The 26,148-nt window shown below is 41.2% G+C and overlaps 1 protein-coding gene across 6 annotated transcripts in view; it reads left to right on the top strand.

The window, feature by feature from the left end:
- Positions 1 to 17,314, top strand: part of MYLK4 (myosin light chain kinase family member 4) — an 81,384-nt gene extending 64,070 nt beyond the window's left edge. For 3 of the 6 annotated variants that reach the window (XM_074576076.1, XM_074576077.1, XM_074576073.1), the window contains 13 exons: positions 255 to 318; positions 814 to 1,276; positions 2,114 to 2,133; positions 4,938 to 5,043; positions 5,691 to 5,784; positions 6,932 to 7,041; positions 8,154 to 8,295; positions 10,702 to 10,772; positions 11,517 to 11,645; positions 12,143 to 12,295; positions 12,645 to 12,717; positions 14,281 to 14,354; positions 16,647 to 17,314. In XM_074576076.1, coding sequence (XP_074432177.1) covers positions 255 to 318; positions 814 to 1,276; positions 2,114 to 2,133; positions 4,938 to 5,043; positions 5,691 to 5,784; positions 6,932 to 7,041; positions 8,154 to 8,295; positions 10,702 to 10,772; positions 11,517 to 11,645; positions 12,143 to 12,295; positions 12,645 to 12,717; positions 14,281 to 14,328 — 1,473 coding nt within the window. In that variant the 3' untranslated portion in view covers positions 14,329 to 14,354; positions 16,647 to 17,314. Of the gene's footprint in view, positions 1 to 254; positions 319 to 813; positions 1,277 to 2,113; positions 2,134 to 4,937; positions 5,044 to 5,690; positions 5,785 to 6,931; positions 7,042 to 7,753; positions 7,840 to 8,153; positions 8,296 to 10,701; positions 10,773 to 11,516; positions 11,646 to 12,142; positions 12,296 to 12,644; positions 12,718 to 14,280; positions 14,355 to 16,646 lie in introns of those variants that run through there. The other 3 variants (XM_074576075.1, XR_012585628.1, XM_074576078.1) reach the window with 3 other exon arrangements.
- The last annotated feature ends 8,834 nt before the right edge of the window (positions 17,315 to 26,148 follow it).

The raw sequence follows: 26,148 nt of genomic DNA, 5'->3' as shown, positions 1-26,148 counted from the left end.
TGATCTTTTCTGGGCTGTATTTATGCCAACACTGATGTTGATTACAACTGAGATAATTTCTTTTGCTTTACAGTGGTACCAATCTGATCAGCTCGGTAGTGATTAAAACAAGGACCATAATTTATAGGAAAAGCGTGAGTTAGAGCACGGAGTACTTGCATTTGACCAAGAAAAATCAGGCTGCAATTTCATGAGGAGTAATGCAATGTGAACGCTGTATACACTGACTAATAAATCAATTGCCTTCTCCACAGCTCATCAAAGAAAAGTTACATTTGAATGAGACGGGAACAAAAGAGAAGCCACCAGATTCAACAGGTTAGAATATTTTTTTCTGATTGGTTTCTTTTTCCTAAGGGTATAACTGCACAGAAATAGCCACGACTCTCCTGAGCAGCTCCAGTCAAGTTGGTTCGGTTACATGTGTACTCATCGGCATAAGTGAGAATTGTCCAAGCAACGTCAACCTACTTATCACATGCCTGTGCACATGATGGCAAACTGCACAAAAAAGTGCTGTGCATGAGGAGTTTATTAACCTTGACTTGGCTTGGTCAATAAATTTGAGTGAGAAAAATGTTTTCCAGTGCTGTGTCTGAAAGGAAGAGTTTGTGACCCATGATATCCCAGTTTTAAAGGAGGAGTCTGTTCTTGCCTTGGAGACTTTTACTCTTACCTTGAAAGTGGGAGAGGAAACAAGTGCTTAGTTCAAAACACAACAGAAGTTATGCTAAGTGTGCAAGCCTACTTTAATATTGTTACTAACTATCAGAGAATTACTGACATATTCCTTAGTAACCTATTTACTTACAGAGGGGGCCATCCAGAAGAGCCAGTCGTGCTCTCAGGAAGAAGTTGTTGATAAGCTCAACAAGGAAAATGCTGACACAGAAAGCTCTGTTCTGCTTCAAATGGATCCTCCCAAATTTCATACTGAAGGGTCAGAGAAGAAAGGAGAAAGTTTGGCTTTTGAAAGCTGCTGCAAATACAGGAGAAGCTCTGTTCAGAAATCCTTCACTACAGAAAAGCAGGAAGAAGATGCTGTTGGTGATGCTTGTCAAAGGATAGCTGGTCGGGAGATAGAGAGTGAGTCCCCAGGAGATGGGGAGAGGAAGGAGGAACAGCAGGTGTCTGGAGATGAAAGCCAAGAAAAGAGGGAGAATGAAGGGGAGGGAAATGCTGATAAGAGTGAAAAAGAAGTTGAGGAACCACCGGCTCCTTTCCAAAATGAAGATGAGGCAGGACAAAGCCACGATGAAGAGGCATCAGAGGGAAGGTAAGGTCTGAAGCTCAGACTGCACATTCGTAAGAGACTCAAGCTTTAGGAAAAGGTGTAGTTCAAGTTTCAAGTCAAAGTGGCTGGTTAATACAAATATTGGTGAAAATCCAGCCCAATACAAAAGTGTAAAATGGGTTTATCTCTCTGACCTGAGCTCTAAGCTGAAATTATACCCTTAAAAAAGACGGGCAAACAATCTACCATACATGGTACTAGCAGTGTGCTTTGGTTGTTTGCTTGGTAAATAGGTTAGAAACGTGGGAATTATGTTAGGCTATTATTCGTCTCTGAGGAGAACTTCCCCATTGTTATGTTTATATACTGCAGCATCATACAACCTATGAGCAAAGTAAGGTTAGATTAGGCCATGTACCAATTAGGAATTAAGTTACTGCAAAATGTAATAACTTAAGTGATAACATAAAACTGTGAAACTTTGCCCAGGCAATTAAACCGATAAATTTGTTTACTGTAATTCTTTCTTTGCTGCATTGATATATAGCCCTTCGGGATAAACCAGTTTAAGCTCTCAGGAACAGAGTGAAAGCCCAATGCTCTGCCATTGCTTTAAAGGTGAGACTGATAGCCAAATGTTAAATTTAGAAGAACTCAGGCAAGGATTTCAGTCATGGAGAAACATTTTGCTGTCACGATTAACTTAGAGGTCGTTTTTATTTCTCAAAGTGAATATTAAAACAGTTTATTTTACACCATGAAGCCAAATAACCTAATGTTATTTGAATGCAATATATTTGTAGGCATTTTTCACCTGTGTTTCTAAATTTGCTCTGCTTTAAGTGTACTCTGCTCTAATTCCATGTTTTGTCCTTGCAGGTGTAAAGGCTGCGAAAAAGGTACAGGAAATTATAGTTCAGTCACTGAGCAGACCTGCCAACTTGAGCATAGTGGTAGCAGTAAGCATCGAGTGAATGACGAAGGCCTAATCAAAGATGACAATAAAAAGAGCAGGCTAGATGCAGAAAGTGCTGATGGCATACATAAAACTGAAAAAAGCTCTTACAGGAAGTATTCCTAAAGGCAAAGCATTTGATTCCACTGGTATTACAATGACGATCAGAAAGAGAAATCTACAGAAGAGAATAATTTCATTATTGTAATTAGTAGGGGGAAAAGGTGTGCATGGTAGCTGTGATGGGAAGCAGTTGTTCATGGGCCACATCCTGATTCCAGCTGATGAGAAATAATACGGTTCTGTTTGCTTCCATCTTAGAGGCTTCTGTTCTGGCAGAAATTAGTCACAACTAATTTGCTTCTGCCACAACTGCTCCACTAATACTATCCTCTTTCCCTCTTGTTTTAACAACAGAGCTAAAACTCCTAAGTATAGAGTGGTGGGAGAAATTATATCATGTGTGGCAAAATTGGTTGACCTGTGGAAGTGCTGAGAACATGTGTTAACACAGGATCTGCAATGCTCTGGATGTAGTTTGCAAAACCAGCTTGCTCATATTCGTACCATTGCAATCTGAAGTGAGAACAACTGCAGCCCATAAAATAAATATGGATTTTTGTGTGGAAGCCTCACTGATGCTGTTGAACAGTCAGACAAATGCTGCTGAGGCACCGAACTCTGAAGCAGTGCTCACTGGGGTGAAGCAGAGATTTCTCATATTAGACTTGAGAATTTCAGTGCCTATCCATCCCTGTATATCAAGTGATGGCATGTGAGAGGATGGCCTGAAGGATTTGAAGATATATGTGTGTGCGTGTGCATGCATAGGACTCAGCATGAATTTATTTGCATTGGGAATGGCGGGAGAGTGGAAAAGGAAAACATTTATTAAATGTTTGTGCTAGGCTCTTGTAGCAAGAAACAGGAGGTAGTGTACTAAAACTTTAAATTCCATAACCTGTCCTGAGCTCTGGCAGATTGTTGGGGATGACATTATGGTTAGAGTGTCTCTCTTGGAGCATCTTTGATCTGCAATGGGAGGTCATTCTTGAATAGGGAGAAATCCCCTCTGGTGTGCAGGAAAAGGAAAATAGAGGGTCTGTCACTGGGAAAATCTTGAAGGCTAAAACTGTAGCATAGTTTTAAAGAGGCACTCAAGTCTCTTTAAAAGAACCCTTCTTGCTCAAAGTTTGGTAACATTTGGGAGCTGAACTTTCAGAAAGACATTTTCTTCTGTCACATACATGCTGGGGCCCCTGGAGTTTGTGTTGTTAGAGTCAAATTCTGCCTTTAGGATAGAGGTTTTCTTGGTATTTTGTAGGTTGTGGTAACATACAAAGGCCCATACTTAAGGACGTGCAATTCAAATGCTGCAGAATCCCAAGTAGGTGGCAAACTTCCAGAAGCCCCAGCTTTTCACAATTCCTTGACCATGAACTAACTTCCTGACCATGTAAGTTATTAACACTGTCAAAAAAAATCTAGGTACACAGCTGGTGTCCTGGAAAAATGGACATTTGCTGTGAATAAGGACAATCTACTGCTACATTAATGACCAAAGTGTTCCTGCCAGCTACATGCTGTCATGGGGTTTTTTTGTTTGTGTTTTTAATCATTTTCACTGGATTAATGAACGGTTTTAAAATTGCTCAACAAGCCTCACACAAAAGGGAGCCGGCATTCCAAACCAGAGAGCTCATGTTGAAATGCTGGGGCTCTAGGCCTCCCAACCAGTTGAAGAAGTATTTGTCACCTTGGTCAGCCAAAGGTCACTCTCGGGAATATCAATCAAATGAAAAACAACGTGGGTATGAAATTGAAGTCGCAACACCCTGCGAAAAATCCAAAGAGAAATTAGGCATGCAGGGCTGGTCTCCAGCAGGGATTTTGATATCAGGACGGCAGAATGGTCCAGCATGCGGAGGTCTGGGCAATAATATCAGAGAGCTGCATTTGTGCTGAAACTCCATAGCTGCTGCAGTGTGATGTTGGGAACCCATCCCTTCTCTGTGCCCCTCTTTACCTCTTATCTGCTGTCTTTTTTTAAGGACAGAAATTCTTTAGAGCAGCACATCACAGTTACCGTGTGTCCTACCACACCGGGTCCTGAGCCATAGTGGAAATCCCAGGTGCTGCCTGCCAGGGTGAAACTCCCTCATGTGCAAAAGCTCTAACTGTGATCTTTAAAGGTGATGACCACACTGTGGAGGATGACAAGTTGTGTCAATCAGTAGACAAGGGGATTCTTCACTATAAGCAAAAGCTGGGAAACAGCCTCTTTTAGGTGGGCCTATAGGAGAGCTTGGTATCTCTTCCTACACCACTGGAGAGTTACAGTACATACTCACCTAGTAACAGTCCCTGAGGGAAGAAAAGCAAAAAAATCGGAGAAAAAGCTGAATTCCTTCCAGACAAATTGCTGAGGCCCTTTGTGGGCATGAAGCTACATTGGCTTAGTCTAGCAGTGTTCACTTTGCCTCTTGCTACTGTTATACAGAAGATGCTAACTTAATAAAGGAGTCCTTGTCTTAGTAGTGTAGCTCCCCAGCAACACCCTGTTTTCTGAGCCAGAGTTCCTGGAATAAAACCCTTCTTAAATAACAGAGAAAGGCCTATCTATAACTTACAGTAGGTGTATTCAGTTCTTAAATGAGTTTATCTGGGGAAAAGAGTGACTAAAATACAAGATAGACAAGCACTGCACGTGACCACTCACATGCTATCTGTCTTTTTTGTCTTTTATAGATGGTAGTCCTACTCCACCAGCACCATTTGATCACCGGATTGTCTCAGCCAAAAGGGTGGGGATCAGCAGTTATTATAATGTCAGCAAGAATGAAATCTTGGGAGGGTAAGTCAGATGAACCCAATCAACGTGGAAAGCAAGGCACAAATTTACAGCCAAGCACCCCAGGAGGTGAATGGAAGCAACATGCCTCACTAGAGTCAAAGTCATGAAAGCCTAAGCTCTAACAATGCTTTAGAGAGGGATGAAAACAGGAGACTGATTTTACTGTGTGAGTGAATTTTGGCAAAAGGTTTGGCACCAGCAGATGTGGCTTGGATTTGGTATTGTTCTAGGTCAGCCAGCTGCCCTTTAGGCTTTATGACAGGGCTCTTAGGATGCTGTAATACTTTACCTCACATTGCAGCCAGCAGGACATAGATACATGTTGTAGCCTTCTTTCTCTCAGTAGGTCCCATCCCTGAAAACACATGCATGTTTTCAGATAGATCAGCAGGCTAATCTGACAGGCCATGTAGTTACTTGATCTCTCATGCTGACATTGTTTAGGAGAGAGTGTTACTGTCATTTTTGACGGCAGCATGGTCTTGGGTAAGGCTTTGTTTCATCATGAAATCACAAATAGCAGCAATAGAGCAATTGAAATGGAACCCAGTAGGGAGAGGATAATTTCTGTTGTTTGTAATCTAGTTTACATTCAGGGCTGACACCAGTACCTCTGGATGAAATTTTTTTTCTCTTTTTTTCCCTAGAGGGCGATTTGGTCAAGTGCACAAATGTGAAGAGAAAGCAACAGGTCTCAAGCTAGCAGCCAAAATTATAAAAGCGAAAGGTCCTAAACAGAAGGTTGGTAGAGTGTCATATTAGTCTTTTGTTCTGCAATGGATCCTGCACTGTTCTTCATCTACACAACAGACCATGGCCAAGTGGCCCACAAGCCATCACACTCATAGGACCTGCTGAATTAACATTGTCTCTAGTTCTATTTCCCTTTCTATATCCCTCCAGAATTTCTAGTAACTCATCAAAGTCCTCTTTTTGGGTTTTCTCTTTTTTTAAAAAAATAATCTTAATTTTTCCAACCTTTCATCTCTTTGTCTTTCTTTGTCTTACCTTTTTTTTATTTTTCTTTCTGCTGTTAATTGTATTAGCATTTTCTTGAATGGTAAAAACATTTGTCAGTCCTGTAACAGAGCATATTCCCTCCCGAGCACACCGTAGCCTTTGCTGCAGTGAGTTGATGTCACTCTGAGGGATGCTGATAACAGGCATGATCTGGGCTCCTGATATCAACACGAATACAGATGAGGAGAATTAGTTTGGTGCGTTTTGCAAACCTCATGGCCATCTGGGGCTTGCTTTCACAGGAAAGACATGCATAGCATCCGTTGTGTGACAGCAGTGGCATTAATGGCATTCAAAGGTGGGATTTGTCTCTGCTAACTAGGGTTACTATGTACTATGGTATAACTGTGTCCAAGCTGATCACCAAGATGTCCCTTATAGTCAACGGAGAGAGATTGGCACCACCAGAGAATGATTCAGCCCATCCTAAACTGCACATCTGAAATAGCTGGGCTGAATGGAGGTACCAGTCTCTCTCCCCTGACTGCAAAGGGAGATTTTGAGGACTGTCCTGGACTTTTCTTACACGGTTTAATTTTCTATACCCACAGCTAGTTGAACCAAGTCCTATTCTGCTTCTCTCTTTTCTTTACATCCCTGTGAACGCACCGCTTGTTCATGTGGGCTCTCCCCTTCCTTTTCCCCCCAAATAGCTTATTACTGAACCAGTCCCCCACTCAAGCCCTGAGTTCAGTCTAGTAGCTCCTATAGCCTTGACATCTACCACTGCAGGAGCAATCAAAGGAAAACCCTGAGTTTGGTTTTGAGTGAAAACATGAAGATAATGTAGATGTCTGGTTCAAACTATATCCTGTTTGACATAGCTTTCTTAGAGGAAAGGCATCTGAAACAGTATGAATCTTTACAGGATGAAGTGAAGAATGAAATCAATGTCATGAACCAGCTGAATCATGTGAACCTTATCCAGTTATATGATGCCTTTGAATCAAAAAATGACATTGTCCTAGTCATGGAATAGTAAGTGTGTTCTTTTCTTTCCCTTTCTGTCTTTACCACTTTTGCTGGAATTGTCCATTTCCTTCTTACTTTCTCCTGAAATTAGAAATAGAGCTATTACAGGTGGAAAGGACAAATGAAAGATGTTCTCAGGAATAAAATAAAATGGAATTTAAGAGAAAAGTTTTCCCTTGCAACCACTTATGCATTTTTTCCAGTGATGTGCCACATTCCTGGTGTTGTAAAGCCACCGCTCCGTTTGATGATAGAGCTGTGTTATATATCTTCTCTTTAACTTCAAATTTTCATTTGTGTCAGCTAAGAAACAGACCTCTCAGAATACCTCCAGCTCTGTGAGGCAGATGAGAAGACATTTTACACTGAAGAGGAGCCAGCCGTAGGTGTTGTGCCTAATCCTTATACTGCGTGCCTGAATGGCTGAACCTGTTTTTTATGCTGGGTTATCAGGATAATTACACACAAAATAGCTGCCTTAAAGTCAAGTTAAACAGATGTTGCCTTAAGGAAGCCAAAAAGGGTGTAACTAAAACATTGAAAGGTATGGCAGAAGGTTCAAAGTTACATGAGTTTGGGTATTCTGGACATTCTCAGTCCTCTGAATTTGGCCTACATGATTAGCGTATCACAAAAGGTCTGTGTAGCTATAAATGGGTAAGCTGAAGACATTCTGAAATCTGATGAGACATTAAGAAGTCATTTTTGTTGACTTTAGACAGTTTCAAATCAAAATTTTGGACCACGTTTCTCTGAGGGACGAGACCGCAGATTTAAATGCAGATTCTCCAGCACGTTGTCTTGATTTTCCATGTGACTCTGTTAATTTCACTGGTACAAAATGATGACTCAAGACAGCATAAGGTTCAAATTTCAAGACGACTTACTTGTCAATGGATGGGAGACTGGACTCTCAGAACCTGGAAAAGTTTAGGCCGGTATGCATCAGAACCTAGTTCTTGGGAAGCAGATCAGAGTGCAAGCTCATAGTGTAGACCCACCTTACTGAACTTGACTGTGAATGATTAAAATAGTCAATAGTATAAATTCTGTATTACTCTAACTGCATGGGATTGCATTTGGGCTTGGTCATCACTTTGTTGTCTTTCTCTCATCAGTGTGGAAGGAGGAGAGTTATTCGACCGAATTATTGATGAAAACTGCAATTTGACAGAGATGGATACTATCTTGTTGATAAAACATATCTGCGAGGGAATTCAGTACATGCACCAAATGTACATTCTTCATTTGGATCTCAAGGTAGAGAATTGAGATGCATGTTTTGTGCAATGACAGCTGCGGAAATTCTTATTCTTAATGGAAGGCCATCAGCTTAGCAGATTCCCATGGCAGAAACAACAGAGGACCTTATTCTGCTTTTCTTATACCAATGTGTATTTACTTTAACCGCATTGAGAGCAGTTAAATTACTACAGGGGTAAGTAAATTAGATGAGAATTGTGGTCATATGTCATCAAGCCTCATAGCGCTTGAATTTTCCACAGACTGATTTTACAGAAAGCCAGGAGCTGACTACAAATATCTTGCTATTTTCAATTTTGATATTTGGATATTCTATGTGCAAATATTATTTAATTCAGGTGCACAAGATTTCTGTTTTACACATCAGACCTGGGGTAGCAATTATCCCCATTTTTTACCATGCAGAAACCAAGGCATGATGAGAGAGGGGAACTAAATTCAAGGGTCATTGAGGATTGGTGGAAACCCTGCATGTCTTTCTGACGACTACACTACACTGTCATGGTCATGGAAAGGTATCAATAGATAGCCAGCTTAAGGGAAAATACATTAAAATGTACTTGCTAAAATGAAAGAAATAAAAATAGTCGGTGGCTGACATAACAAATACAGTATGTCTGTGTTGGGTTAGGCAATAGCTGCTAGTGCAGCTGAAAGCCCAGAGAATGGTGGCAGATTCTCTGCCATGTACTTGCTTGGTTATCTGAGCTATTGAAGTTCAGATATATATACACAAAAAGTTTCCTCACTTCTTTTTAAAGACAAATACACCAATTGCACATTCTTACTCTGGTTGACTGCTGATGGTTAAGTGTCACCCCTTAGAAAACATTTGTTGTAAAGGTATTCTTCATTAGACTGTACATTTGAGCTGTCTCTTTCTCCCTTCACCTGTTTTTATCAATTAATAGACTTGTTTCTTACCTCTATTTAGTGCAGGAATAAAATGGGCTGATGTCTTTAGTTTTATGACTGGCTATAAAGCTTCCTAGTGATCCCTGAGCTGTGCAACAAAGCAAAAAGAAACAAAAAGTGCACAAGATGGTTTTCTCTTTGGTGAGATTTTTATTATGGCTGCTGGTTTTGGCTTGTAATAACTGAGTTAATATAATACATCTTTGATGTTGTTAGCGTATATGTTGTTGCAGTGGTTAAGCAAATGAACAGATGCTTGTTGGGACCTCCTTCAGTTGCTAATCAATGACCAGACTCACTTTTCACTTTCTTTATAAACATCCAGTTACCTAGAAACCTATCAAGCAGAAATTCGCACAGTTCTTTGGGACACATAAATTATATTCTTGGATATGGCAGAGTTTTAACATGAGGTCAGACTACTGACAAAAGATACATACGCAATCCAAGAAATTCTTCCCAGAGACCACTTTTCATGTGCTTGCCAGCTATGGCTCTCCCTTCTGTTTTGTTTGTTCATAGATTGCTGTCAGTAACAGATGAGTTTGGGGAAGAAAGCTTGAAATTGAAAGAAAATCATCCTGACCGTAATTGTCCAGGACCTCAGAAACTATGGACATACGGTGTTTAAAAGCCCTATGGTGTTTAAAAGTCCTACATGTAAAATGAATTAGTAATGGTGACAAAGGTTAACTAATGTTTTAAGTGTTGAGGGCTGTTTTGTTTCAAAGAGGACTCAATGAGCAACAAGACGGAGTAGCTATAAAACTGCTGGCAGTGGATATGAGACTCTATTTTAGGTATTTACATTTCAAAGATAATTGGCCAAATTCTGTTCTCAGTCCCTTCTGTATGAATTTGGAGTAATTCTAGGAAGTTAATGGATTCCTGCCAGGGAAGTGAAGAACAGCATTTGGCCCTATGAAAATCTGGAGGGAATTAACCTGGGAATCCTACCTTTTGATAAAATATCTGAGAAAAGCATTAAGTTGATGTGACTAGCTTAATATATCAGTGTTCAATCAGACAGTTACTGTCAGAACACTCATGAACTCAGAAACGTAAAGCTGTAACATAAACTTCAAAGTCCAACAAATTCTTTTTTTTTTTTTTTTTTTTTGTAAAAAATCAGTGTCAGCTTATAAAGGTCTGTAAAATCACAGTGCCAGAATCCCGAAACCCCTCTTTGGAAGTCTGCATTCTCTGTCCCACTCCCTCTAATGAGTTCTTTATCTGAACTGCTGCCTTATGTCAAATTGAAAAGCCAAGGAGAAGAAAAAGCAGTTGCAAGGCACAGAACACAAAACCCCAACTGCTTTGTGATAGCAGGAGGGGGTACCCATGTGGAGAAATCTGACCAAGGAGAAAAGCAAAAGGTGCTTATGAGATGTTTGCTATGTTTTTAGACTTTTTCTCCCTACAGTTTGTTAAAAGCCCAGTTTTTAATACTTGCTTCTCATTAAAGTGTTTTTTGGTTTCTTTTGGCAGCCTGAGAATATCCTGTGTGTGAACCGAGCAGCAAATCAAATAAAAATTATTGATTTTGGATTGGCAAGAAGGTACGTGCATGTGTTCTTGCTAATCGTAAATGAATTAGGAAACAATGAAAAAAAGTATTACATCTCTACAATGACATATTTGATACATAATGGTCTCCTACTGTTCTTAGGACAAATTGAACATGTCTCTTTTAAGCAGTAATATCTTTTAATAAGGAATGTTTGGAGCTGAGTAAAAAAGATTTATTCTGAAGCCTTTTTTCAGGTACAAGGTTGAAAGAGGGTTGATTCTGACTAAGCAAGCACATAAGTATCTTGGAACAGCTGAAATGGACAAAACCAGGGGTATATCTTCTCTGGTCTTTTGTCTCCTATATTATGAGATTCTTTCAAAAAGAGTGTAAGAGACCACCAAGGGCTGTTATAATATATCCCATGCTATATCACTTTCTGGTTTAATTAGGTACTATAACCTCAGTGAAGGATTTACTGGTTAAAAATTCCATGCCTATGATGTGGAAAAGTCCCAAAAGATGATAACAGCTGCTCTGAGGGGTCCTTGAAACTTGAATATCTTCCTTTGTATAGCAGTTGGGTTTTGTCCTCAAGTACGATCTAAAGCTTGCAAGCATTTTTCGATCTGTATATGGGTAGATTTATTTTTACTTTGTACCTCTGCCTGTCCTTGTTTTCCTACTGAATTTCCTGTGTGCTTCTGAAATCCCTCTAAGTGCTGGACAACTTATGATGCAACTTTAATTAGAGCTGTAATTGGTGTCCTCTGTTAATGTTTCCATTTCCTAGATATCAACCCAGAGAAAAACTCCGAGTTAACTTTGGGACTCCAGAATTTCTTGCTCCAGAAGTTGTGAATTATGAGTTTGTCTCCTTTCCTACAGATATGTGGAGTATAGGAGTCATTGCTTATATGCTGTAAGTAGGATTCAGTATCTGCATTGTAAGCTGTTTCTAGGTTGAACTGTGTCAATCATCCAAATTTGTTGTTATACTGGAACATTGGCAAAATCTGTATCCAAAATAGAAAACGCAGGCATCTTTCCAAATGCCATATTCAGTAATCTCTCCTCTTTTCCAATCACCATGAGCTTTTCTTCTTTGTTACATTGCACATCTCATGAGTTTTTGAGCATCACAATTCCAGAATACTGTAGGCTGCTTGGTAAGTTCCCAGTAGGTATGTGCAAGAGTGGTCAAAGGTATAGAAAATGTAACTACCATGAAAGACAGTAACGCTTGATTTCTTAGGGAAGAAAGGTGATCATGTAAATAGAAGAGAGAATGGAAATGTTCTGGAGATTTCTTAGACAATAATACATTTCAAGATAGGCCAGAATGACAGCACAGTCATAGAAGATCATGTACAGGAAGGGGAAAGGCAGGAGGATTGAACATATTTCTTTTTACTTTAGCCTCAGTGGATTGTCTCCTTTTTTGGGTGAAGATGACAATGAGACCCTCAACAATATCCTGTCCTGTAGCTGGGATTTTGAAGATGAGGAATTTCGAGGTGTTTCTGATCAGGCCAAAGATTTCATTTCAAAGCTTCTCATCAAGGAAAAATGGTATATAATCCCTGTATCTTTGAAATGTGTTTTCCATGCCGTCATATCACAGTTGTGTCACTTTTACTGCTCCATTGCAGAACTGTTGTGACTTATCTAAGTTTTTTGTGTCCACATAGAATACTATAATGCCACTTCATTGATGTTGTTCATTGTGTTCATAAACACTCTGAAATTACCTGAATGGATTTTTGCTGTGAAGCAAAATTTACATGGATTAGATGTCATCTGGCATGGTGTCCTGAAGTGACAGCATTGCATGATGGCAGAACACATGACCTGTAGGAAATAATTGTTGAATTTTCAGATTCTGGGAAAAACATTTAACAGCATTCTGGTTCTCCTCTAGCTGGAGGATAAGTGCAACTGCTGCCTTAAAACACCCATGGTTATCAGACCACAAGCTCCACTGCAGACTCCAGGTCCCTAAACTTAAATATCCGTGTGCATTGTAGAGCTGCTGTTGCCTTCTTGTGTTGCCACATCATTATTTGCTTTGACATTTTTCTTAACTGCTTTTGATTCTTCCTTGCTGCTGCATTTCTTGCTACTGAGAGCCTTGTGTGTCCCCTTGCTTGTTTTTTTTAGCTGTTATAATTTGCATGCTCACACTTGCTCATCAGTTCTTGCACATCTGGGAAGAAATATAAGATCATGCAATTGCTGTGTGTTGCTGGGTGGATCCATTTCTTAGCAAATGGAGACTATTTGCAAAATGAGCACTGAGTTACCATAGGAAAAGATTTTTCCAGCTGAGGATAATTCTTCCTGCTTTGAAAGCCCTTTCAGGCTCTCTTGAAGTCCCCCATGAGTGCTGTTAGGTTTCATCCTACTTCTTCCCGAGTGATACCTTTCCCAACAGAGCTTGGAACCTCACCCAATCCGTGTCTTTGTATTTAAGCACCTTCTTGCCGTTCAAGGTAGCCAGCGTAGTGGCCAACACAAAAGAAGCAATTGTTTGTTCACAGAAACGATTCAGTTGAGCTGAGTGGATCATTTTGATTATTCCTCTGTTAAGTAGTCAATGAGTTTGAGAGATTCACACTGTTGATGAGCTTGCTGTTGGCTGATTCTAAGGGAGTCCACTCTGTCTTTCAGTTTATCCTTGGGGGATAATTTTAAGCGGGTTTCAGAATTTTTACACTTCCTCCTCTTCAGGCAAAGCACATCGATGTTAAATAAAATGATTGCTCTATTGCCTATCAAGCTGCCTTTTGAACTACAGGCATCATTAAGAATTAAGAGACCATATTATTAATTAACAAAATAATCCTATTAAAATAAGAATAAAGATTATGATGATAATAAAGCAGTAGTAGCTCTGCTGATGAGGTGGTGTGGGTTCTGGGCAGGATGGACTGAACAGTGTCTTGACAGCTCTGTCCTTGCGAGACGTTCCTGTTACACAGAGTAAGGATAACAAGAAGTAGTATAAATTGGGAAATAATAACAATCAAAGAAATTATTATAATTTTAATTGAAATTTAGTTTTTATTATAAACTCCCAGAACAGCAATGCCCATGAGATTATTAGAAGATTTATAAGTGTGCGTACACAGTAAAAATAAGAGTTAGTCATGGTTAAGTATCTCTTTATAGAGGGCTTCATAGGATAAAATTTGACTCCTTTAGTTGGGGTCCAGTGAAGCTCCGATTCCTGCAACCTGGGGAACAGGCTATCTTTTCCAAATGCTGCAAGAACACAGGGTCTTACCTGCTGTGCTGCTTTCTGTCACCAGTCTTCTTCTGGGGTAACCCTACCCTAAGAGAAACCTTACAACTCATGTCATCCTTTACAGTTCCCACCTCGGTATTTTTTGTTCATACTTTTTGTGGTTTGCAAAATAGCTTCACTAAACATGCTTATGTTGCAGTGTTCTGCCATTACCTTAACTAGAGATAAGACATGATTGATCTTCAATTAATGCTCCAATAATGGTATCTTTCTATTGTTTTTTGTTTGTTTGTTTTTCTTTTTCCCCTAGAAGAAGGCTAAAGGTGACAGTGTGTCCCAAGCACCCCCGGCTCAATAACCTCTGAAAGAGCTGCCAAACAGAAGGTTTGTTTCAGGTCCCAAGTCTTTCTTCAGACGCAAATACTGTAGCCCCGGCAGAAGAGATCAGTGGGCGGCCAAATCCTTGCATAGTCCAAAGTGCTCAGTCCAAACTGTATTCACCACCACCATCCTCGCTGTTGTCTGGAAAGCATTCAAAATGTAAACTGGCCCTATCACTTACCCCAAGTCACAGCAATGTGCAAAAAAATCATATATGTGAAGCCATATGTGCTGCAAACCCTGGCTATTTTAGAGCGAATGGTTATGCTCCCACTGGCTCTCATGGGGCAGGATTTCACCCAATAATTTTTCAGTGTTGAAAGCTTTCAGGTTTTCATGCTGTGGTTAGGAGTATGGTTTAAAAAGGGTAGAAATATGAAAAGTAATTAGTTTTTAGCAGAGGCACGGGCCAGACGCTCAGGGCAGCTCCACTAACTGTAGAGAAATGAAAGCAAGGTGTCCCCTAAAAGAAGCTGCTCCACACTTCTGAGGACCCAGTTTTGACAGGGCACTTCTCTGCCCCCTGAGCCAGTAGCAACTCAAACAATTTTGACAGAGCGTCTCTGTCCTTTTTTTTCTGGCTCCCTGTCTTTGCCCTTTCATTAACAAACACTTCATTAGTGGTTGTCAGGCTGGCTTGGTTGCCTCCCCTGGGGATCAGGGAGACTCAAGTCTGCTCTCATGTTCTGTCTCTGGTCTTTGACCAAAGCATGCTCACTCAGCCACTGTGAAATAAAGCTACCTCAGGCGGCACAGTATCTCCATAAACTAGTAGACCAATTCCCACAGCCCCTTTTACCGACTACCACAGAAGTTGGTGCCTCTGTTGAAGGACCATGGGAACCACTCAAAGGTTCTGGGGGCATCTTTGGGCAAGACTCAGTGGAGGGTCAAGATGTGAATGAGGCTGAGAACACACACACTGTGTAAAACCACTTCCTTTTAGTCGTGCGTCACAAGTAACAAAATAACGGTTGCCAAAATAAAAGTAGTCCACTTTTCACCACAAGCAAATTTTTAATGCTGCCATTATCCATCATCTGCTTGGTCGGGCAAGTGATATCCTGGGTTTTATTTGCAACAGGTTTTGTCCAGAAACATGTAAAAAAGATAGTATTGTGAGAGGCTGAAATTTTTGTTCTGTTTTGACTAAGCAGGATTAGAACAGATTTTATACAATGTAGTGTAGTAACACAGAAGTTAATGGTCTTTAAATGAGCTATCCTGGGGACTTGAAGCTGCCTTTCCATGCTACGCTGGAGGTCAGAGAGGGTAAGGTACCATTACGATATCCTACTTGCTCTCTGAAGCCACATAGCTTCCTGATACGGTAATGTCTGAACATCAGCCTCTGTAGTAGGAATCCAGTGGGAATGAATACCTCTTTGTGTTCCTCAGCATTCATCCCCACTCCACTGGTGCCGGGACAGGTTACGTGGAGGTTTTGGTCCACTCGTGTGTGCTTCTACATAGTAGTTTTCTAAACGGGTTTTCCCCACCTGTTACAGGACTAGTGTTTTTATCTGTATTTCCCATTTCAAGCCGCTAACTGCACAACAACCAAATGGTGAAAATTCTCCCTCTCAAATGCAGGAAGCACTGTATTACACAATTTTCTATTACAACGAAAATCAACTTTGAGATAAATTGACTGTCCAACAGCAGTCAGAATTATTTTTAAATAAACTTTTTATAGCTTTGTAACATAGTAACCTACCCATGATCTAACCTGCAGGAAAACCTGGTTTTGGCTTTTGCAGTGTTATTTCCTCTGTGTGTGTTTTTCTTTTTGGAGTTTATTTGAGTTTACTTAATGAGTGGATCTAAAGTCATAGCAGTGCTTTGTTTTCAAAGAATCCCTTTAGCTATTTTTATCGGGCAAGTAGTATGGTTACCACATTTAACCCAAAATAATACACTTAAGTGCCAGTTGATTTAGACCTGGCATTATAAATGCTTGCAGTGGTAACACAAATAAATGGAGAGGTTTGCAGCATGCCTTTTCATGCTGTGATCTGTATGACAAGAGAGGCAAAAAAACAGAGTAGCTGCATTTCAAGAGAGACCTCCAGGACCATTTCTGCCCTTAACAAAGAGGCCTTGTCTTTCTAATATTGTATAAAACATCTCACAAATAAGGTGGCTGCAAGAATCCTTTGTAAGCAAGAAGATTCGGCGTTGCTTTCTTTTCCTTATGCACAAAGAAACCACCATGTGGTTGTCCTAGAATGCTTAACCAAATAAAAAAAAGTATACTGCTGAATTAACTGGATTTTTGTTTTGTTTATTTTGCAGAAAAGCTGCTGTGTGGTTACTGCTGCTAAGAGATTTGAAAATAGTAGCAGTCTTGGTGCTTTATCCCCCTGACATGACCAAGACTTCTACTGAATGGACCAACAGCACTTTAGCTGCAGGACAAGTCCCAGCATCGCTGAGCTGCTTCTTCTCTATTCAGCTGTTGAAAGAAGGAAAGTATTTCTTCAGGTTGTGGGAAGGTGTTTCTTCTGGACACCGTGTTCTTCATGTCTTGGAGTGCTACATTAGCTTGGATTCATAACGAACTTTTCTCTAACTTGTCTTATGTCCCATTTTACTTATCGAAGGCTCCTTAAGGTTAAAATTATTAGGTTAAATTGACTGTTTCTCATCTCAGCGCAGAAGGCAGTCTGTCACTGTCTGTAGACAAGGTTGATTTGACACTAGAGTCAAATAATTAAAAAAAAAAATTGCAGCCAATTTAAAGCTGCCTTATGTAGAAGATTTGAAGTTTGTTTTTCCTGTCACACTAAAATGAGCTAAGGATTAGCTCAACCAAAGTTAAAGCCGTGTTAATGTAACACCAGTGGAAGTGAGAAATGAGGCTTTCCTTGCACATATGTGAGTTTGCTGCAACCGTGATATGATGCATTTTAGGATTTTTTATCCTGATGATTTAGTTCAATTTAAATACATTTGGATTAATTAAAAAAGAAAGAAAACAAGGCACTATTCACTTGTACCCATGCAGACTGTTCTCCAATATGCAAGTATAATTCAGTTATTTTAACAGAGGGTGATTTCACACCAGCTAATTTGTTTAATGCTAGTAGGACTGATTAAGACCATTGGCAAAGAGGAGAGTCAGTCCTCTGCTCATTATAACCTCCGGGTACAGGCTCAAGTGCAAATCCTCTGTTTTTCTAAAGTTTTCTTTTCTTACCTTGCTCCCAACCCTTTCTGATTCTTAACTAGATAGAAAACTGGGAGTCAGAACAGCTGAATTATTTACCTGAGGTTCTTTGACTATGGCTCATTGTTAAGTGAATCTGAGTGTTAATTGCCTAGGCTGTGAGGTTAAAATAATGAAACTTATTGCCTGCTGTGTATGGCTTTCTGACTGCTTGGTTTCAGAACTACATAAATGCAAAGTATAGTGACTATTTTATTCAGTGATGCTGACATACTATGGTGCCTTTAGATTTTCTTTGATTAATCCAGTTCTGATCAAACTACATATTAACATAGCTATCTCTATATATTTATCTATACATTTCATATGTATTTATATTTAAATTATGTCTTTTTTTTTTTTAAAGGGGATCAACATAAAGACAAAACAGTATTATTCATCACCACCTAATGAATTGTTTTTCCTACCTTCGTCCTTTCTGGATAGCATTCATATTGAAATAGAAGGGGCCCATTAGTGGGACATCATGGCCATGACATTCTCTACAGCCAGTTTGATCCAATGTTTTAAAGCCATTGTAGTAGATCTCTTTAGGCTGCTCCTGTAAATTAATAGGGCTTGTTACAGCTATGAAATCTAAGAAATACTGATGTGTTGTACTAGTTGTTGCAAATACACGAGCCCCATTACTACTATCACACAATGACTCACCGTGCAACTGCGATACCATGTAGAGCACTGCCACCTTCAGATCCTTATCTGTAGTCTTAGCTGAAGTAAACTTTGACTAGCAGAAATGGAGGTTTCTTTGGGAAAAGACTAAGCAGTCTCAAAGCAAGAAAACGAGCATATGACTTTTAGATAGAAACTGGGCTGCTTATTTTTAGTCACCATTTATATTCACCTATGTAAAATAAATAGAAAAGCTACCTTTCTGTTAGGGCTGAAATTCCCACTCCTGTTCTGACTGCCTTCAAGATATTGTAGCTTTTTGTTCGGTAAACAACTCAATGATCAGACTAAAATGCAGCAGACCACTTTGGAATGGCAAGATCTCATTATGCACTTTAGTGACAGCATTGTAGGATTGGGTTGCGGGTTTTGTTTTTCCTGTGGTAGATTTTACATGGGTATGAATAAATTGCATGTCATTTTGAACCTTATTAACTATACTAAAGTAACAGTGTGACTACAGTCTTACCTGCTTTGTTGCTCAGTTGAATTAAGAGGATTTATCATTTGTGGATATATACATCTGAGTAGTAATTAAGAGCTTAGTGCCATAAAGATCAGCCCTGTGTTAGAGTGTCTTGCGCGGAGTCGGCCACAAAACCTCCAGGAGCTGTAGGAGAACATGGCCTCTGTTATGCACATCCACGGAGTTCATCCATACAGTGCTCTGTCAGAAATACGCACACATGATTTACTAGGGAGGCTGGGAGAGCTTGACATATTTCACTCCCCTTGAGAAGTCAGGCCCTTTTACAAGGCAGGGGTTGCGGAGGGGGTACCTCGCCCCTCGCCAGCCCCTTGCTTGTGCTACTGGGCAATGTGCTAATATACTTAAGGGACTTAACTTTCATTCTTACTGACATGGATAATGATGGTCACGCTCTTGAGTCTTACCTGTAGACTGCCCCGCTCTTTCATCCTTGGAACAGCTCCTGTAGTGGGGGATGAGGTTGAGGTGGGGACAGTTGGAGGAGGCTGGACTGAGCGAGGCTCTGCAGTGACTGAAGGTGCCATTTGGTGCCCAGTGTTAAGCACAAGCGTGGGCCTGCAGATGTCCAGCGGCGGAGGAAAAATTCCCAGGCGTACTTCTTGGCATGGCCCCATAGACTCTAGATCTGCAGCACCAAATCAAAAGGGAGCTGTATTATCAAGATCATTATCATATTAAGGGCAAAAAAATTATATTGCTGTGTAATTGTCACCGCTATTTGTAGTGGTGTGCCTGAGAAAAATGTCTCCAGAGATGTTTGTTTCTATCTTTTCTGGCTGTTTTAATTTTAGTTAAATAATAACTTGACATAACTTCTTTTTAGTGGCTTTCTAATTCTGTCTCATTGCACTTTGAGCAGCATGCTGTTTTGTGTGTGTGTGTGCAAGTTTGTTTTTGGTTCTGTTTTCCTTAAATATGTTCTTTAATGACTAATAGCTGTATTAAATTATTGTTTTGACACATCATTATTTATTTTCCACTAGGTAATAATAGTAAGTGGCTTAGTTTTTATAAGTCAACTGCATCTATGTGAGTTTGCTTATTATCATTTTTGTTGTGTATTGGTTTAAGCGATTGCATTTGGAAACTGTGAATTACTGTGCTTGGGAGCAGGTTTAAGTGTGAAAGGCACTGTACTAGCTGCCGTTACACCATTTAGCTGTATGCCCACAGACAGAGATGGCTGCAGGTGCTACGAGAGCGATATAGAAACATTAGTTGTGGTGGAGTGTCAAGATGCAGTATTTGGTCTGTGTAAAACATTGTGTTCTTCCTGACATGTAAAATTAAAGGCCATGTCATGGGAACATAGTGATTTATACCAGGTGATGATTTGACCTCCAGGTTTGCATACAGACTCCCTGCTGGACCGCAAAAAGGCAGAGGGCTTTCTGGTTGGAAAGGCAGCTTTAGCAGTAATGTTACATAGCGACTGTTCTGCAGGGACGACCTGCGGGAAGTCACTGGTAGTTGGAGGCACTCTGTAATTTTCCCAGGGCCTCAGATGTAACTGTACTCAGTAAAACACATCTTTATTTGTCAGGCACTGAAAGACAGTTATCACCTAGTGCTTAAAAGAATTAGGACGGTGTTATTCCCATTTCCATAGATGCAGCGGAGAGATTCAGCTAGAGAAAATCTCAGAGAGTTTTGCCCGAGATATGCTAGAGTAGTCTAACATTAGCATCAGGATTAGAAGCAAATTTATTTGGCTCAAGGTGGGGCACTAGTGGATTTCCAACTCTTGTTGCACGTGGAGCATCCTGGAGGCTATGAAATGTGTAAAAACCTTTACTACAGGAAGATGTCCATACTATCGTATCCATGTTTGTGAGCACCTGCAGCCAGTTGCGCCCCTGAGTACCTTCACAGCATAAGCATCTGGCAATCTGTGATAATCCACTCTCGAGATTACAACAGAAGCTACTTCTTAATTTATTTTTCATATTCCTTCTTTCTTATGTCAAAAGCTGAATAAAGTTAAAGCCTAAGCTAAATTCTGCTGTAACTTGATTCCAACTAGGAATAACAGTGCAGCTCCGCAGAATTAAATAAAGGAAGTGCTTGGTCCATCTTTTGTGGTGTGAGTAGCACAAGAACCCAGTTTAACACACACTCCCGCCAAAAAAAAATCTGCTTTGCACCAGTCTTGACTAGTAAAAATAAAAAGAACCTTAATTTTTTAACAGTTAAGGAATCTTGGTCAAGATACTGTTTTTCTTCAGTGGTTAAAGTGCTGCAGTAAGAGTCAAGGTATCTTCAATTTAATGCTGATATTACAAATCACTGGCAGCTTCTTTCACAAAATGGCCCCCACCAGCAGGAGGTGTGAGAAAAGCAGGTGTTTTCAGCTCTTTTCCGCTGATGGGGACCTGAAAACATCCCATCCCCTTCCCATGGTCGCACCAGTGAGCGGGGCAATTCTTAGCTTGTGGACACTTAATATGTGATAGCGATTGCAGTTTTGCTTAGTGTCAAACCCACAGCAGTGATGAACGAATGCCAATGCTCCAAACTCCTTGCAGGAGGACGCTGCATCTTCGCATACTACTTTTATCGTCACCAGTAGATACTTGTCCTTGTATCTCGTGTGAATACAACTAAACACTGCATGAATCCGTTTAGGGACATTAGACTCTTTCACCTTCCATGAAGGCTTGGTCTTTGAACAACTAACTACCTGTTTCAAATCTTAGATGAAGACTGGCAGAGATAGTGCTTTGTAAATACGTTGTTTAGCTATGTCAGTAGAGCTAACAATCACATTTTGGTGCGGCAGAACTAATGTTTGTGTACCCCACAGCAGCTTCTCTTAAAGTTAGATGACAGGCATGTGAGAACTAAATTATGAAGCATGTGGATTTTCATGTCCCATATCACTTTGGCTTGTGTATCTGGTTTTTTAGATTAACTCGTGTATCTCTGGTATGTGTTCTTTTGTGGAAAACATAGAGCAGTCCTGTAAACAGATGACTGAGGAATAAATGCTGATTTTGTTTACTCCAGGGTTTTTGTTTGCTTTATTTTATGTGCCTGTCATTTATCATAGTAAGTAATGGAAAGAAACCGTGCCTTTTCTGCAGCTTGCTAGCTGTGAAGGTCTCTAGATACACAAAGATAAAAGAAGAGTCATTTCCAATGAAACAAATACAGATAGCTGTCAAAGGTCCGCTCACGTCTCATACTCACCTTACATCTTGGAAGGAAGCCTCAGCGCTCTCTGCAAATAACTGGGGCCTGAGATGCTCTCGGCTGCAATCTTGCTGCAAGAACTTAGACCAGGTCACTAGGGAGGAAAGAAGAGAGAACTGAAATTTCTGGTGCTCGGTCACTCCAGGGAGCTGGTGTCACTCTTTTCTCCCTAAATCGTCACACTCAGACCGTTGGCTTGTTATTTGGTATTGCTGAACCTTACCCCATCTAGGAGCTCACTGACTAATAAGTCAGCCTGAAATCAGAAGGAATGTTTCCTGCAGGGTTAAATCAACCTTAAATTGGGCTGGCTAAGTGAAAAGAAAAAAAGAAGAGCAAGAGCAAAAACTGAGAAAAAAGCTAAAGGATGAGAAAGCAGGAAGCAGCCTCTGCCTGGCACTGGCCTATACTCAGCAAGTAGCACTTTTTCTGGGTGGTTTGTCCACACCATGCTTGAGGAGCAACTTTGGCTTCTTACACTGGAGGGCTCCTATTTAATATCAGCCTGTATTTGACGAGCCTGAGCTTTGCAGGCGTGAGATCCAGGCATACAGCAAGACACCCTCCTGATTAAGCTGTAAGTTACATCAACCAAAGAGTCACACTCATCCCCCGGGGAGCTCAGCGCTCCTGGCCAACAGGGAGCAAAGCCATCGCAACCCGTCTGGCAGAGCTTGGGGGTTGCAGGAAGCAAAGAAGCCAGAGAACAGTTTTACAACAGCCCAGCACAGGACACGGAGCTGCTGCCTCTTTACACCCGCTCAAGGCAGCCCCGAGACCACCAATCATTTCAACAGCGGGGTGCTGGTTAGCCCAGGCAAAGCCTCTTTCTTGGCGTCCTTCCTATGCAAGGAGGTGAGAGATTTCCCGTCCAAGTTGGCGGGCTGCGTAGCCTTCACGCAGAGGCTTTGTTTCCCCTTTCTCCTGAAAAATGTCTTCTGGCGGGGTCCCGAATGTCATCAGCGGCCAGGAACATCGCGGTGCCCTCGCCACATCTGGAGCCCACACTCAGGCTCCTGCATAAGTTTCTGTTTCTGCACAGAGCCCTGATGGGTTCAAAAGGTGTCCAAAAAGCTTTTGGGATGAAACCCCATAGTTCCTATGCACGCCCAGGCCCTGTACATTTGCTCTTCACTTGCCTTTCTTGAAGCCAGCCACCATGTTCTAGCTTTCACTGCCTTTGACCCTGAAAATATCAGCATCCGCGCTTTATAGCTGGTGCGGGGGCCTTTGCCGGAGTACCTCGGTCCTCTCAACAGCTCCTGCTAAATGCATGCCACTGGCGAAAAGAAAATGAATGTGGATAAAATAACACTCAGCTCCCTGTATGTCTGTAAAGCAACTCCACACTTTTAAAATGTGTTCGCTAAGTTCATGTGGTTAAAAATATGTTGACTACAGGAAAAAAAATCCAACAAGGGACATTCATAATTCTTCATTAATTAATAGTCAACCCTTTTTCTCCCCCAATTATTTCAAACACCTGCTCACAGTAAATTTCCTTTGCAATTTTTTAATGCTTCTTTAATATTACCCAGAACTTGGAAACATACACTAAGCTTCTCTTATTTTTAATTATTTTCAAATTAATTTTAATTTTCTGAATATTTTCAGTGCTGCCCATTTGTTCAATAAAACTGAATTTTAATTTTAATTTTTTTTTTTCTTAAAGGCCTCCTAAAGTTTCCAGAGACTGCTTTTATGGGCTGTTTTAATGAAAGCTTTTGGAAAGGGACTGGAGATTTCCAAATTCCGCCCTTGAAGCCTCCTCATCCAAACAAAAAAAGGGGGTTGGGGGGAAAAAAAATCACTTCATCGGGGGTGGCTCACATCTCTTGCATACGGCTGGTATTCACCCGGGAGCTAAGCCGTCCTGTACTGGAGGTGCCGGCTGGCGACGTATGTGGGGGCGAGGGACCAGAGCCCCCTCGGCTCTGGGTGCCTGCAGCGGGAAGCGAGGGTGCCTGGCCGTGGGCAGGACCAAGCTCTCAGAGCTCCGGGCTGTGCCACTTGAGGTCCTGCTATAAAGCTTGCGGAAAGCGAGGAGCACCTTAACCCTCTTTGGACCACACAGACCCTAAATCAATGAAAAGCCTTAGCAGGGAGTGCAGTGCACGGGGGTCTGCCCCCCCCACCAGTGATGGGACTAACTGGAGAGGGAGGCGGTGCTGGAAGGTTTGCTCCATGAGCCGGAGTTTTCAGGCTATTCTGGGTGCGGCAGCAGGGCCACTGCCCCCGGCAACGCCGCTCCTGTGCTGAGCTGGCGGTGTCCGACATCAGGCTCTCAGCTCCCACAACAAACATCTTCACTGCCACCAACAAATCGGACGTGAAGCTTTCTCCAGGCCGCAACGTACTGTTGTCTATTGTGGACCCAGGGCCGTGATTGTAGCAGAGATGAGGGAGAGGAAGGGAAGGTGGAAGTCATCCTTTTCCAGAGCCATCCACTCCTCACCAGCTAATTTAAATGCACCTCCCCTCTTTTCTTTAGGTGTCCAGCCACTGTTTCATAAACTCTTATCTTTGGCTCTCTCCATAACATATGCAGGGTGTGACATCTGACCACTGAAAACAGGCCATAAGGTCACTTTGAGGTGACCTTAGTCCTTCAGAAAGTCACATACTTTCAAGGAGAGGGTACCAAGACCCCCAGCTCTGAAGCAGAGACCGATCCATAGATGGATCAGTCCCATTTTGGACTGTGTGGTCTCAGGGGTTGGCAATGATTTAGAGACATGTGGTAGGGTATTGCCTCATTAAAATGTGATGGCCTCAATGTGGCAACTGAGGGTTCCTGCAGCAGAACTGTGTCACCTGCCACTTGGTACCCCTCCGGTTCATCAGGGTGTTCATAACGGGTTTCTGGTCCCTCACTGACAAAGCTCACTTCATGGGTAACACTTGAGTGACCCAAACCACCAGACTGCTGAAAGGAACTATTTAACTGGCACCGACATTTGCTAGGTTTCCTTGTTTTGCTTTTAGCTTTATTTTTTTTATGGTTCACTTGTCCAGACTTAAGAAATATCCACTGCAAGGAGCTTTCATCTACTTTGTTCTTAATCTCTGCAGATGCCCATGTTTCGGGGGCTGGATGAAGCTTTCTAATTAAAGGTCTTTTTTTTTTTCTTTTTCTTTTCTTCTTTTTTTTTCTTTTTCTTTTCTTTTCTTTTCTTTTCTTTTCTTTTCTTTTCTTTTCTTTTCTTTTCTTTTCTTTTCTTTTCTTTTCTTTTCTTTTCTTTTCTTTTCTTTTCTTTTCTTTTCTTTTCTTTCTTTTCTTTTCTTTTTTTTTTCTTTTTCCTTTCTTTTTTTTTTTTTCTTTGGTGAAAGTGCTGTCTGAGAGCTATTCAGAGGACCTGAAATGTTAGACTTAGTCCCACAGGCATCGGTAGGTAGAGAATAAAGCAAAGTGCAGAATTAAAAATGAGTTATGGCACATAAAGCTGCAGTTTGTTATTTGAATGGCATCGCCACATATAAATGACCCATAAAATCTTCTGTAATGGATTTTACATCAACTCATGGCAGAATTTTATCTTGTTATAACCTGTTGTCCCAGCCGTTTTGTTTGTTAGTGCTGTTGCATTGTAACAGTATATTTGGCTTCAGCAGCACTTGGCCGTGCTCGGTGCTCCCAAATCAATCTCTTCCAGATAGGTCACTGTTCGGCAGGCAACAAAATGTGGGCAGCCAGCTTGATTTCCGTGCAATAGCAGCAAGTTGGGTCCTGGCCACCGTTTCCTTCCTGAGCTGGGGCCAAAATTAGCTGTCAGTAGCAGTGGGGTGGAGCTGGGAGCAATGGGAAGGTGATGCCCCCATTATGGGAAGCATAGCAGAGCCTGCTAGATGTGCACAGCTGATGCGTGGAGATGCCACCGGTGATACCTTGCTGCAACGGGCTAGGATGGCCACGAGAGGTCAGCATTGTTGTTTCTTATTTAATAAAATGGTCACTTCCATCTTTTTGTTGAGGGGCTGCTTTGGGATGTCAAGTTGCACAGAGAACCGCCAGCGCCGGCTGGGGTATGTAGTGCTGTGGCACTCCCAAACCCCAGTGAGGGACCACTTTGCCAGCCCATTCTCCCTTTAGCAATAGCACTGCTTTAGGTCCTCTGCAGAACACGAACAGAAAATCGACGTGATTTAGGATTTGCGTGTAAATCAGCTGACATGAGTAGAAAAGCATGAAGAAACTGGAACGCTCCGGTTGTAAA

This window comes from Larus michahellis, chromosome 2, assembly GCF_964199755.1.
Source record: "Larus michahellis chromosome 2, bLarMic1.1, whole genome shotgun sequence".
Classification (NCBI taxonomy): domain Eukaryota; kingdom Metazoa; phylum Chordata; class Aves; order Charadriiformes; family Laridae; genus Larus; species Larus michahellis.
The sequence above is the reverse complement of the archived record's forward strand: the minus strand, read 5'-3'. Positions and strand labels throughout refer to the sequence as shown.